General features: G+C 37.8%; 1 protein-coding gene across 2 annotated transcripts; it reads right to left on the bottom strand.

The window, feature by feature from the left end:
- Window positions 1–5: 5 nt before the first annotated feature.
- Window positions 6–14,132, bottom strand: tjp3 (tight junction protein 3). 2 transcript variants are annotated; one of them, XM_055164467.1, is made up of 30 exons: window positions 13,906–14,132; window positions 11,894–11,950; window positions 10,227–10,351; window positions 10,038–10,140; window positions 9,673–9,961; window positions 9,496–9,599; window positions 9,168–9,357; window positions 8,984–9,056; window positions 8,690–8,793; window positions 8,526–8,610; window positions 8,254–8,433; window positions 7,967–8,070; window positions 7,307–7,391; window positions 6,674–6,750; window positions 6,300–6,396; window positions 5,597–5,679; window positions 5,431–5,503; window positions 5,162–5,235; window positions 5,008–5,071; window positions 4,769–4,925; window positions 4,175–4,283; window positions 3,873–4,092; window positions 3,299–3,507; window positions 2,999–3,094; window positions 2,817–2,896; window positions 2,467–2,677; window positions 2,174–2,274; window positions 1,286–1,858; window positions 579–637; window positions 6–496 (listed from the first exon to the last, which is right to left on the bottom strand). In XM_055164467.1, exons 1-30 carry the CDS (start codon window positions 13,930–13,932, stop codon window positions 361–363), a joined length of 3,945 nt encoding a protein of 1,314 aa, XP_055020442.1. In that variant the 5' UTR covers window positions 13,933–14,132; the 3' UTR covers window positions 6–360. The 2 variants fall into 2 exon arrangements, with proteins under 2 accessions (XP_055020442.1, XP_055020443.1); XM_055164468.1 differs by having other exon boundaries at window positions 6,306–6,396.

Here is a 14,132-nt window from a genome sequence, read left to right as displayed (position 1 = left end):
TCAGGTATTTAATATAAAAAGGAGCACAGAAACGTTTATTTAATACATCTTCTCACAATATTAAAATGTTGTACAAATATGTAAGTACTTTTTGTGTAAGTGACCATCACTGAGCAAACTTATCTAATACAGGCTGTAGTTAAATGAAGTGGGCCATAGTAGCAAATAGAACCCATGAGAAACCTTATTGGAAGATGCTGCAATGCTGTTATAGATTTACATTTATTTATATTAGATTGTCCATTAAAAAACTAAACCTCAAAATGTTGCATGAGCTCCATCTGTTTATCTGGTAACATCCAGTAGTTCAGGGAGTGAAATAATTTTAATTGTCATTTTTTCTTGTTTTTGTAAAAGTTTCTATAGTTCAGTGGCTGGGCCCCATTCAATGTCGTCAGTCTCATCATCATCATCCACATCATCGTCGTCATCTGAGCTATCACTGCCTCTGATCTGTGTGCGTCTGAACTGAACCGCCTGGTGATGGTGAGCCAGTCTGTGGGAGAAACAGTAAATATTTTGTCTCAAATATACTCAGGTAGAAGTTGTAGTTTATACAGCAGTTTTCTTTCACTTACACTATGAATGTTGGGGCTTTCTTGTCCTCCGGTTGTGCTTGTGGTTCGGCCTGACGAGCCTTGAACGAGGCAGAAACAGAGATTGTTTTTTACTATACAAAATATTAAAAGAGAGGCATGCTTTCAATTTGCCAGTTTCAACAACCCATTATATATTTATACACAGTTCATCAAAAACATCAGAAGTCATCTAAAATAAATCCCACTATGCATGTACCATTAAAGGGCCCATATTATGCTATTTTCTGATCTAAGTAATAATGCTGTTTCCTCATCAAAACCTGGAGTTTTGTTTTGTTGTTCTACCTTGTGATGACATGTGGTAATACAAGAAGGAAGTGCTCCACTGTGTTTTTAAGATCCATACACCTTTACTAGAATCATTTGGATAATTTCAGCCCTAGAATTACCAATCTTTACAGAACAAAAGATAAAAAGGGAGCTATTAACTTGAAAACTACAGCTGGATGACCAGGATTACTCAAAAGTTTGCAAATGAAACATAACGCAACACCAGATATGTTTTTGAGGTGGTAACAACACTCTAACATGACTTAAAGCTCACTTAAAGAGTCAATTTTGTGGTGCATGTATATTCTAATATTTTTTTTCTGACATTCATATTTGTTTTGTCTTGCCCATCTTCTATATGGTTGCAGCCTTGTAATTTACTTTGTTAAGTAGATTCAATTGTTTAATTAAAATACCTGCTCCAGTTTCTCCTCAATTGCAGACAGACTTGCAAGCTGTGCATCCTCCCTGTCTTCGTCATCTTCCTCATCTGCTGACTGCTCATTCACAGAGTACCTCAGGGTGGGATCTGGGGCCACAAAGTCAGGGGGTCCATCAGAGGGGGTGGTGGGTTGAATTACATCCAAAGCACTGAAGTCAGAGTCTGTAAAACTGCGGTGAACTGTTTCTTCTTCAGCAGGACTTCGTGGGGGACTATACTGCTCCTGTCTGTAGGTTCTAGGTTCAGGAACATGCATTAGGGGTGGGATTTCTCTAGAATCTCTCTGGGAGTCGATGTCTGAGTGCTGATCAGGGTCCCTGTAGGCAGGCTCAGAGGAGCGGGCTAAAGCAGAGCCAGCCACCCTGGAGGCGCGTGGAGCTCGGGACGTATCCTGGATGGGGTATGCCTCTTCCAGGTCCTCGTTGTCAGTGTAGGCGTCGTCAGTGAATGCTTCTCCGTCTGTGTCCTCCAGGTCACTGGCTGCACTCAGATAGTCTGATGTGGTTTGGTCCAGGGCATCCAGGTCCTGCTCCCCTCCAGCCTCCAACTGCAAAGACAGAGTGATAAAAAGTTTAGGGCAGGCCACACTTATTAAAATGAAACAAGAAATTTAATTTCAGGCATTAGGTTAGCATGATCTATTTTTTATAAATTTTTGGTTGTACATTTTGTATTCATCCATAACATAATTTATTTGAGATTTTTATCTACTCAAAATGATTACTCAGTTGTCTTTGGAACAATTTTTTTAATTTTATGGTTTCCACTTTATACCACATCAACAAACCAAGCCGCTTTACTCTTCAGTGTCCTGAATTCTAAACCACAATAGATTAGAATATTTAATGCTTATGGTTCTTACCGTAACTTCAGAAACCCAGACGGGTTTAGACTGTTGATGACGAATTTTATCTTTCAGAGCCTCATACCAGACATGATTGTGAGGCTGCAGGTCAATACGAGCTAGAGACAAAAAGAGTACAGTTTTGTTTTGTTTTTGTTTTTTTTTTGTTTTTTTTAAAGGAGATGAAAAAGTGACAAAAGCATCCAGGTACAGAGCCATACCTAAATAAAACTAATCTAATTATGCCTACAGACTAATAATAATAATAATGTCAGTAAACACAGAACATTTATAAACCAGATGTTAATTACCAGAGAATAAATGGCTGCAGTGCTTCCTAAGTTTGAGCGCCTGGGCATAAAGGCGTCTGGAGCTCTTGTTGGAGTTGGGGCTGTACCTATGCCTCATGGCTTTCACGTCTTTTCTGCTATGAGGGTCCAAGAACAACACCATTGGATGATACTGGATGTAATTAAGTCTCTCTATTGCAGTAGGAGTGATATCCAGCAGGGGGTGCTTGTCCTAAACACAAGTGAAATGGAGCATTTGATATACAGTATAGTTAAATTCAGTTTTTTGTTTTTTTTATTGGATGATTAACAGAATCACTGCAAAAGGATCAAGAACATTTCTGTCACTTACACCTCTTTAATATACTGACCTTCTCTGCTATCCTCCTCACAGTGTCCAGTTTAATGACTGTTGAGGAACTGTCTCCAGATCCACTGCGAGGCACCATCTCTGTGATTATACATTATAAAGATACATTTTACACAGATACAAAACCTGGTTGGCATACTATGTCTTTGCATTTGTAATGATTTAAGGAGACAGAGCACTAACCTGCCACTTCATACTCATCAGGCATTTCCCGAGCCAACTTCTCCATCGCAATGTCATTGAGAGGACCCAGAATGACGATTGGCCGTTTGAAATTGGCTGTACAAAAAATTACAAGTTTTACCAGGTTGCACTAATTTAATTAACATTGACATATTACACAAGACAGATTTATGTGAAATTAAATTGAGTCTTTGTAAATACCAAGATTTCCACTTTTACTGGTAATAAAAAAAACAAAAACACTTTTACTGCCTCATCCTTTTAGGACCTCAGGAAACCTGAATAAAATCCTACACAAACCTTCTCTGAGCAGAACCCTCTCATAGGCGGGGAATTTGCCCTGTATGGTGAGCTGCAGCAGGTCGTCCCGCGTCCGCCTCATCTTGTCGTTCTTTTTGTTTCCACGGAGACCTCGGATTTTCCAGAACTCTGCTCTCGGTCCAGAGTCAGTCTTGGTTCTGACTCCAATAGCCCGCTGTGCCTGCTCCATGGCGGCCAACTTCTCAGCCCTGCAAGATGTAATATAATTTGAATTTTTTGTATGCTTGTTTTGATACCTAAAAATAAATTAATACATATACCTGAGGAAAATAAAATAACCTTTATTTGTCACAATGTAAGGAAAGTAAATTAAAAAGTAAATAAAATAAAAAAAATCCGATGGATATTTCATTTTAATGTATTTTTAGTTTTAAAAATGTTTTTTTTTTTTTTTTTGGCAAGGTGGACTTTATTTATTCTTGGTATTATCCTTGTAACCAGACTTACTTAATTACTTGCTTACTAAACTACACCTGAATATTTTTATGTAATTATTTTATGCAAACAAAGATAGTCATTATTTAAGTTACTTACGAATATAGTCATTTCTTACCTGGCCTGGTTGGGGATGGTACCTTTGTCCAGCTCGTGCAGGTCGTTGCCCATTCGAATGGCCATCCAGTTGCCCAGCTTCCCCTTGTACATTGTGTCCACGATCCTGAACACTTCTCCTCTGGTGAAGCTCAGGCCGATGGGACCCTCTGCTTCATGGTCGTAATGTGTACGCACGTAGAAGTTGTCTCCCAAATTAGATTTAATAATCTTCTTATAAACTGTAAATAGAAATTAATATGTTTTAGTCTAATGATAGAAATACAATGATTCAATTAAGATTTTTATTTTTTTTAAACTTACGGTCCATTTTATTCTGTGTGCCAATCTCCACACGTTCCCCACTCTTAATATTGAGAAGGAAGTTTGCCGCTTCTTCCCGTGTGAAATGCCCAAAATCAACTTTATTCACCTAAAAGTATACACAACAATAATTCAAGGCATACAATCATTTATCTGTATATAGAGATCAGGCATAACATTCAGACCAGTGTATACAGTTTAACAAATACAACCAAATACAACACTATTAACAATAGTTGTTTATCTATTTGGTTCACACACACATGCCTGTCTACACTCCACTCATATAACAGCTGTTTAGTCATGAAAATGTGTCAACAAGGAACACACTTACTCAACTAAGAATCAAATAAAAATTTAAGTAATCATGTCATCCGTATTTATTTATTTATTTTTACAAGGCCAGTAGTCTCTTGTCATATCTTAAACTTTAAACTATTTTAAACTTACATCACATAAACAACGATGACAAGATGCTTACTTCCTTAATATCCCTACCAATAAATAAAAATCCCAATAAGACTGTGTTTTGTTCCCTTCTTGAGTCATTAGTCAGAGCGTTATTATAGAGAAATATTGGTATCATTCTGTCACCTGCATTATCTGGTCGCCCTCCTTCATGCCCTGTTCGTAAGCGGGGCTGTTCGGTTGAACTCCACCCACAAAAATTCCCACATCGTTTCCTCCGACCAGCCTCAGCCCAACACTGCCCTCTTTGATGAAGGACACTGTGCGGACATCCGAGCTGTACCTGAACAACAGAGAATCACAAATACACATGTTAGCAGCTTATAATAATAGCTGTATGGAGATAATTCATGTTTTTTGCTTACCCTGGTGTCGTGGCTGGATAAGAATCTGGAGGTAGCAAGTAGATAGGCTCCTCTGCAGGCTTGGCTGTGGAAAGTAGAAATATACATTTATGTGACTGCATTTTCTAATAAATACACATTATTTATGTGTAAAAACAAGCTGACAGGAACTTACAGTAGATTGGCGGGTTGCTCTTCACTGAAATTCCAGAGGTCCCAGTGCCCATTCGGTTATTAGCGCGAGGAGCACTGTGATAAATTAATAAAACACGTGTATGAGCAGGAACACTGATTTTCCTTTAATTAATAATGATAATTGGAGATTAAAAGGGGCAATTGTGAACAAATAAAGATAAAATTATAAAAAGTGCTACTGTAAATGACAAAGCAGTTGAGGAATAGAACAGTGAAATTATTTACACAAATATTTGTATTTAGTTTTACCTGGGGTGGCTGTCCTCTCGCTCAGAACTGCCTGAACGACGAAGATGGAAAAGCTGGTCTGACTCTGATGAATCTGAATTTAAAATAATAATAAAAAAGTATTTTTACAACTATATACAGATAGAGATAAGAACTTGACTTGTACATTTGTAATGATCAAACTGACCATCAGGGGGCGGTCTAGTGGGAGATCGGGCACGCTGAGGTGCCTCCTGTTTCACAGGGACTACACTGGACTCAGGAAGGACTCTGGAAGAAGCAAAACACTTTGTTATAATCTAATTTGACAGGTGTAATGTGGAGCCTAAAGGATCCAATTACTGCTGTATTTCCAGTCACATGCACCACTTGGTACCAGTAACCTCGCACCTGTGTTTGTGTTAGAGCAGTTACACAGAAATCTTGTCAGTGTCAATTTACACTGGTGCAGGTAGGTGCCCTGGAGGGTTGCTTTCTTCAAAATGATCAAAGTGGTTTCATATAACACAGTAAATTCACGTAGGTTGGTTTACAAATATCAAAAAAACGACCAGATTTCCTGTAAATACACAATCTGTGCTAAAGTGCTAAACTAAACCATTTACTTGTGAATGAATCATACCTCTTATAAATGTATTTAATAAAATACATATTAATACACAAGTAAATGATCAAACGGTCACTGCTTCTATAATCCACCAAATTCAGGTTAAACTTTAATTACCAAGTTTTTAAATAGCAGCAGTGTAGTGTGTTACAGGAAGTTGTAAAATTTTTATTGTGAAGGTAAATAGGTGATTAAACTGAAGACTCAACAGTGAATATTCATCACAGTGCATGACTCTGTGTGTGTGTCTGTGTGTGTGTTCAAACTGAAAAAAAGGTTTCACCTGTACCGGTTGTTGGCGTTGGTGTTGGAGACGTCACTGTTGGTCGACTCTTTTCGTGGCACTGACGCATAACTTGCCTCTGACTCCGTCTCAGGGGCTGCAATAAAACATAGAATACACTATTAATTAAAATGTACATGATTCTTTTAAAAGATTTAAATCTTTATCTCTTTTGCATCAAATAAAAACACATTTATTTTTTATTCTGATTATATTAAGTGTGTTTATATGTGTGACTGAAGCAAGTGAACTAATTTAGATTTAGCAATTTCCCATTTAATTGTCCTGTGTATGTTGGAATAAATCAACAGTATACAGTCTATGAAACTTGAAAACACAGGACAATAACTTGTTCAGTTTGTATTGTTTTGTACCATTGGGTGGTGCGTTGCTGGCTGTGGCTCCGGTTTTGCTCCAAATGGGGGGGTCCACAGAGACATCGGGCAGCACTCTGCAAGAGAAGAGCGGGAGGTGGGAGTGAGGGAGAGAAGACACAGATCTGAGTCAGGTTTAAGCGGGTCACCTGTGACTGAAAATAATGATTATTGATAAATATTCACCTGAGTACATCCAGGGATGCTCTCTCTTACGCTGTTACCGCTTTGTGACTGATCAAATGTCATTAGGATTAGTTTTCCTCCATGATAAAAGGTAATATGGATTGTATATATAAACATGCTGTATCACACATGCAGATTTCTTTCAATTATGAATACTGTTTAGGTTTAGAATATCTAATTCACAAGTTTGATCAGCACAAATACATGACAGGGTTTATTTGAAGTCATTTTATTCAGTGCTCAACAAATGCAAACATAATCGCAAACGGAATACAAGCAAAACAAAATGGATGCAAATTAATCAAACAAAAATATATAAAAAAATAAAAATAAAAATCACAAAATACACATGAAAAACTTAAAATGTTAAATTAAACTTGTGTCTAAAGCTCTCCAGTCCAGAGGATGCGGTGTGTTTTGGGGAGGGGTGGGGCCGGTCATGTGTACCTGTATCTGCTGTATGAGTCCTGGCTGTACGTGGTGCTCTGCCTTTGAGGACGGCCGACGCTTTCTTCAGAGTCCGACCCAGAGTCTGCGAGAAAAACAAAGCAGATCTGTTAGTATCTACAATAAAAATTCCCTGTTAAAGCTGGATTACTTGATTTTTAAGCCATGAAAGGAGGAGCCTATATTTAAAACAACCTAACTTGTAACTCTCATAAACCTTTCTGCAGGCTGTTAATATGCACGACTTAAGAACAGAGCGATCTTTATTTATATATACTACATACAAACAGCATATAGCAGTCTCCTTTTGTCACTTTGAGAGCTGCTTTTACAATACAATCTAAAAAATAGCTTGAGTACAAAAAATATGTATTAAGATGGTTCACATTATCAGTTACAGAAATATCATGTTAGGTGTGTGGCCTTGCTGTAGTAGTTTGTGTAATACAACAGTTTCAGTTTCCTTTTTCAGAATGATTACTCACTGAAATCAGACAGCTAAATGTAATTCTTTTCTAATTTTATCCTAACATTTTTGGACAAAAACACTAACTTGATTAAACATTACTAACCTGTTCAGCAGCTAAAACAAACTATGCAAATACAGTGACAATGAATCCAGGATATATTTGAACAGTGCTGTTTTTAGAGAACACCAACCTGGGGGAGGGGCTCTGACAGGGGAGTTGACCCTCCGATAGGTCTCATTTCGGACAGGGATGGGTGATGATTTCATTCCTGCGTAGGTCAGATCTGGAAGAGGTCTGGAAGAAAAAGAAAAGAAGACAATCGGCAACAGGACAAAAGTAACTAAAGAAGAACAGAGAACAGAGGAGTCATAGAAAATACATTTGTGAGAAGATGCAGAGGAAAGGGGAAAACCAAGGCGGTATAATTACTATTGCATTTACGTGTAAATTTGCACTAGTTTGACATGGTGAGATTACTTGTATTTATCCAGTGTGGAGCTCAGTCTGGTGGGAGGAGGGGAGGGGCTGCGGTCCGAGTCGGACTCAGACACAGGTTTACGGGGTCGAGATGAGGTGGAGGAGGGGCGGTCTACGCTCCAGGAGGGGGCCAGAGGAGAGGATTTAGGGTTGGGCAATGTCGACAACCCAGATAAGCTCCTGGGAATCACAAAAACAATTACATTAGAATTAATTAAACAGAAAAGTGAATGCCTATATAAAAAATAAAAATTGTTGCTGTGTATTCTTACTTGTATTTATTGGAGTCCCTCAAATCTGGGGTATGTCTTCTTGGCGGTGGAGATGCACTACGGTCTGACTCAGATTCAGATGGAGCTGGACAAAAAAAATGATTATAAGTATAGCAGTCATGTTTTAACATTGTGCGTAACTGTTAAAATTATTTCAGTCTTACGTCTGCGAGGGGCATAGGTTTTCAGTGGGGGTCGGGGTAAAGTGGAGCGCACTGGTGAGGCGTCCCGAGAGCGAGCCAGTGCTACTGGTTGTTCAGCTCGAATCCTGAGACAAGGCATAAAATCGAATCAATTATTTTTTGCTTTATCCTAAAAAGTCAGTCAATAGTATTGTGGTGTCCTTCATTTGCAATGTAAGGCCAAAGGAATGTCCATATCTTGAAAATGAAACCTCTGTGATACTGGTGATTCAGGTTTGATTTTAATGAATGCTGAGACAGTAAGAGGAGTGTTACCTGCGAGTGCGTTTCTCTCTCGCGGGCTGACGTGTTCTGTGTGTGGGTATGTCATCATCCAGGTCTGAAATGTCTGACAAATAAAACAGAGTATTACAATCTTAAATTTGTTCAATAGGCAATATGAAAAACTCTGTACCTAAAAAGGCACATTCTAGGTACATAATTTAATTACAGCCTTTACCCTCAAGTTCAGAGCTGCTCTCCCGCTTACGCTCGTCTTCGCTGTTGGGGGCGCTGTCCACCACCTCCGGGATACTGACCAGGAACTTGCGGTCGTCTCTGAGCACAGTCATGGTGAGTTTACCTCTGCTCTTCTCCACCAGGTGCTTTGTCTCCAGTAACGATAGGTTTTCTGTCACCATGCCATTAATCTGAAAAATAATAAAAACAGACACATTGTGGTAAACGTGCCATTAAAAGAAGCACACACAAGCACTACTTTGCATAAACTTAAATATTTCAGACCATTGTTATATGGCAATTTTCTCTTTAACAGTATCGATATTTACTTTGAGAATAAGGTCTCCCTCCTGCAGAGTGCCCTCCTTTGCAGCTAGTCCAGTTTCTGTCATGTGCTTGATGAAAATCTGACTTCCCAACTTCAGTCCATACTCTAAAGATGCAACATAACATTATATTCGACAAAATGGTTAAATCACCATCTTACTTTGAGTTCATTTCCTCACCGTCTGTAATCCTCTTCTTGACCAGAGTTGTCCTGATGGGCTTCTCTGTGACTCCATGGGGCAGTCTCTTGTATCCAGAGGACATGAGGGGTAGTGTGTGTCCGTTGCGGTCAGGGGAGGAGCTGCGTGCTCTAGACCGCTGCCGGTCGTACTCGCGGTTGTCGCTGCCATCAGAGTACCTGCGTGGCCTCCGGGCGGTGTCGTTATCCAGCAGGTTGGAGTGAGATGCAGATCTGCTTGGTCTGGTGGTAGTGGCGGGGATCTGGATCTTTCTAGGGCGCTTTACCGTCTGGGGGAGGAGAAAAGTATGTCATGTATCATAATTTAATGTCTGGCTGTAGTCTCATAGGTTTGTCTGTACTCACAATGTTTGCTGTCTTTCCACACGTCTTGAGAATTTGAATTGTGTAGTTGGAGTGGACGTTCTCCATTGACACTCCATTGACCATGACCACCTGATCCTTGGTGCTGGAAAGTACACAAGGGTATATGTTTAAGTGATGTGCAGACTTTTATCTTCATCCATCATCTGTTTGTGAGATGCAAACACTTACAAGAGTCGTCCCATGGCTGGTCCGTTTGGCAGCACATCTGAGATCACCACTGCTGTTTCGCCGCTGTCCGGGTGAGGCTTGTCCTTCCCTCCTGACAGGGCGAAACCAAATCCCACTTTGGGATCCTAGTACAAGTAACAATAAGACTATTCAAAATATGATCAAATTAACAATGAAGGAACCAAACAGAAACAGTCAGGGAGATAAACAGTTATGAAATAGAGATGTGATAATGTATAAAGGTCATAATTTGATTTTATGTGTACAATTAAGAAATAAAGCATCAAGTATTTCCCATACAAATGAAATATAAGTAAATAGCTTAGTGATAAAGTTCCGAGCATTGAAGATTGGATAAATGTTGTTCACACCATTTATGTAATGGAAAAACTGATATTTAATATGAGACTTGACTTTGACAAATTTGACAATTACTGGAAAACTTGGAGAATGTTTGTTGCCCCATTTAGATCCGACTTTAATTGAGTATGACTCTATGAAGCCATTGTATTTTTATTTTTGACCGTGTATGTGTATATGTGTGCATGTGTGTATGCATGTATGTGTAAGTATATATACATATATATATGTATGTGTGTGTGTGTATGTATATGTATATATGTATGTGTTTGTTTATGTGTCTGGGTGTATGTACATGTATATGCAGAGATATATTATTTTGTTTATTATTATTGTTATGGTTTTATTTTATTTTATTTTTTTGTTTTGTTATAATTAGTTTTAATATTATCAAGCTTTTTTCCTTTTGTTCAAGCTTGATAAATTCTCTAATGTAAATACAATGACTTTATTTACTTTAAAAAAAAGGAGAAAGGACTATAATTGAAATGCTGTGTCAATGTATGATATATATTGTTCCTTTTGTCTCCAATAAACTTTAATGGAAAAAAAATATATATATAAGTAAATAAAACAAATAATGCAATGCTGGATAGGAACACATGAGTAATGAACAGATTATTTCTATCTGCTGATCCAAATTGTATAATTTTAATATGTTTATAATCTTACATCCCTGTAGTAAGCAGTATTGGCAGTACTAGTGTATTGGTGACAGTGACATAGATAGAGCACATTCCATAGAGAAGAGTATGTGGCAGGACAGCAGAGAGGTGAAGGGTGTGTCCCTGCACATTCCTCCCACAAACTGCACTGAAACAGAGAAGTCCTGAACCAAACAAGCACCAAGACTTTGACAATAGCCCCAGAGAACAATAAACAATCCTGTATTGTATCAAGCTATGCCTCAGATCAGGAATGAAATTAATCAATCATTAAATAGCATTTGTACATGAATGAAACTGCCAAATTAAGTGGGAGGCTTTAATTAATTTTCCATTTGTATATTTATAATATGGCATTTGTATATTTGGCAAGCGTCTAGCTTTGTTATCTAAAATGTGCAACACTAAAGAAAGAGCAACTTACCAACCAAACCTGATTATTATTTACAAAATCAACATTCATTTGCAAACTAAAGCTGGACTAAATGATCAAAACTAAAATCAAACCAGCTGGACCAAAACTGAAAGAGGTCTTGTCTTAGGATCGTTTGTCAGGACTAAGCACGGGTCTATGCCGAGTCTAGCCCATCACCTGTGCAACACCTACTGCAAAATCAATGAAATATTTGAGTGTAGACTTACCTTGGATAATGTTATTGTATGTTGTTCCCATATCGTCAGCTCCTCCATGCCTGGTTTCTGAAAAGAGAAAGTCAAATTAGTAAAATCCCACAAATAATGAAAAAGCGGACTACTATAGTGCATACATCTGCTTACAAGGAGGATGGTGGCTCTTAATGCAAGGTTTAAAATATGTGTACTCCTAACCTGTAGTACATGCTCTCACCTGTCCTGCCTGACCGGTGTGGGGGGAGGGGCTACATGTTTGGGGGAGGGGCCCATATCCCTGTGGTAGCAATAATAAAACTGCACCTGAGGGAAGTCACAGTCACACACAGAGAGGGCCCCTCAGAGACAACTGGGTAAAGTAGAAATGTAAAATAAGCAAAGACTTTATCTTTGTTCAAATGAGGCAAAATAGGTTTGGAGGATTATTGTTACATAAATAAGAAAAAAAGGTTAAGAAAACTAATATAATAAATAATTAAATGACACACAGAGACAAGAAAGTCTGACTTATTTATACAAGTAATAATCTGATAATGCCTGGCAAATTACAGTGTGCACTGAAAAACATACTTCAATACAGCCAAATGTAAAACTGTTCAAATTTCTACAAAACTATAACTGTAGCCTCTTCTTAGCCAACTATGTATTTAAAATGTATGTCAGAAATGCAGGCTGACAGTGTAGTGAAGAGGAATTCATAGTCTAAGCAGGTGGAGCCGCTGGGCCAATCGCTGATGAAGAATCTTTGCTTATCTAAACTAGAAACTGGAATATTTAGGCCACGTAATGTCTGTGCTAGCTCATGGATTACTGTAGGCAGAAATGAAGTCACCGCCAACATTCAAACTTGTTGTCACACCCACACACACTGTATAAGGTATTTGACAAAATACTAGCTGGGAGGACTTTGTTACATGCTGCAGGACAGGTCCAGGTAATAGTGTAGTAAGTGTAAACATTTTATGTTAAGTTTTTAAGTAAATTTTAAGTGCATATAATGTCAAATTTGGGACTGAACCAAATCTAGCAAAAATACTAGACTGATACTTATTTAGCCTGATATATTATTTATACATTTACTGTTTTGCTTTATCAAGTTACTTTATTACAGCACCTATAACATTTGTGAACAGAAGGAGTCCGAGTTAATGATGAACCAGAGGAAACACAGACTGACCTGCTTATTCAAATAAAAGCAAGACTTCAGCTGCAGGGCTCATGTTTTGACCGAAATAATATGGAGACAACACTGAGATTTATGTTAAAACATCAACTGTAACTGATAACTGTAAAAACATTAGTTTAGGCTTAGCTTAGGCAATTGCCTTTCTAAGTAGTTAATCTTACATAAAATTACACCTACAGGCAGGCACAAGATCTACTTAAAAGGAAATTTATTTTAAAGACTTCATTATATTCACTAATATTTCTACAAAAAAAGAGCTGATAGTATTTTACAGTTTGTCTTAGATTCAAGAAGATTCTCAATGGGACTTTTTTGACCTCTTCTATTTTGTATATTTATTTTGAAAGTTTTTAATTACACTGCTGTTCTTGTACTTTGTGTTGCATCCTTGAAATCTCACATAGAGAGACAAATAAATGTAGTCTTACAATATAACCCTTATGATTGATAATAATTGATACAAGGGATGTAACAATATCCAAATCTTTTGATACAGTACGATATTTATTGCAATATTTTGGAAAGGCTGATATAATTTTAGATAGGATGCTTTAAAAAAAAAAAAAAAACTCTGACAAGAATTTGGTGTGAATTATTACCATCATAATCTAAAGAATTCTAGTAAAAAACATATTTCATTATGTTGTCTGCTCTGAAATGAATCATGGGATATGTAGTTTCCGATGTTTATTACCTAGTACTACTATGAAACAATGCATTTAAGCAGAGGAACTTAAATTTTGATATATTATGACACCTCATGATATTATTGTGAGACTTTTGACAATACAATATGATATTATATTTTCCCACATTTTTCTACAACAGGTGCACTCACCACATGATCTTTGAACCTCACTTCCATCCTCCTCCTCTGGGATCTCCAAGCACAAAAACACCTGTGGCCTCTGTCCTTACTGAACCAACGCCTTGTGAGAATAATAGTAATCCATAAAATATCTAAAAAACCCAAACAATCACAGTAATCCAACACTGGGCCTTCCTCTCATCTCATCTGTGCATATGTGATATCCACCCAGGAGAAACCCAATATCTTCGGTAAAA

The sequence above is a fragment of the Boleophthalmus pectinirostris genome, unplaced genomic scaffold (genome assembly GCF_026225935.1).
Source record: "Boleophthalmus pectinirostris isolate CB_2022bp ecotype Guang Dong unplaced genomic scaffold, ASM2622593v1 HiC_scaffold_7, whole genome shotgun sequence".
NCBI classification, from domain to species: Eukaryota; Metazoa; Chordata; class Actinopteri; order Gobiiformes; family Gobiidae; genus Boleophthalmus; species Boleophthalmus pectinirostris.
The sequence above is the reverse complement of the archived record's forward strand: the minus strand, read 5'-3'. Positions and strand labels throughout refer to the sequence as shown.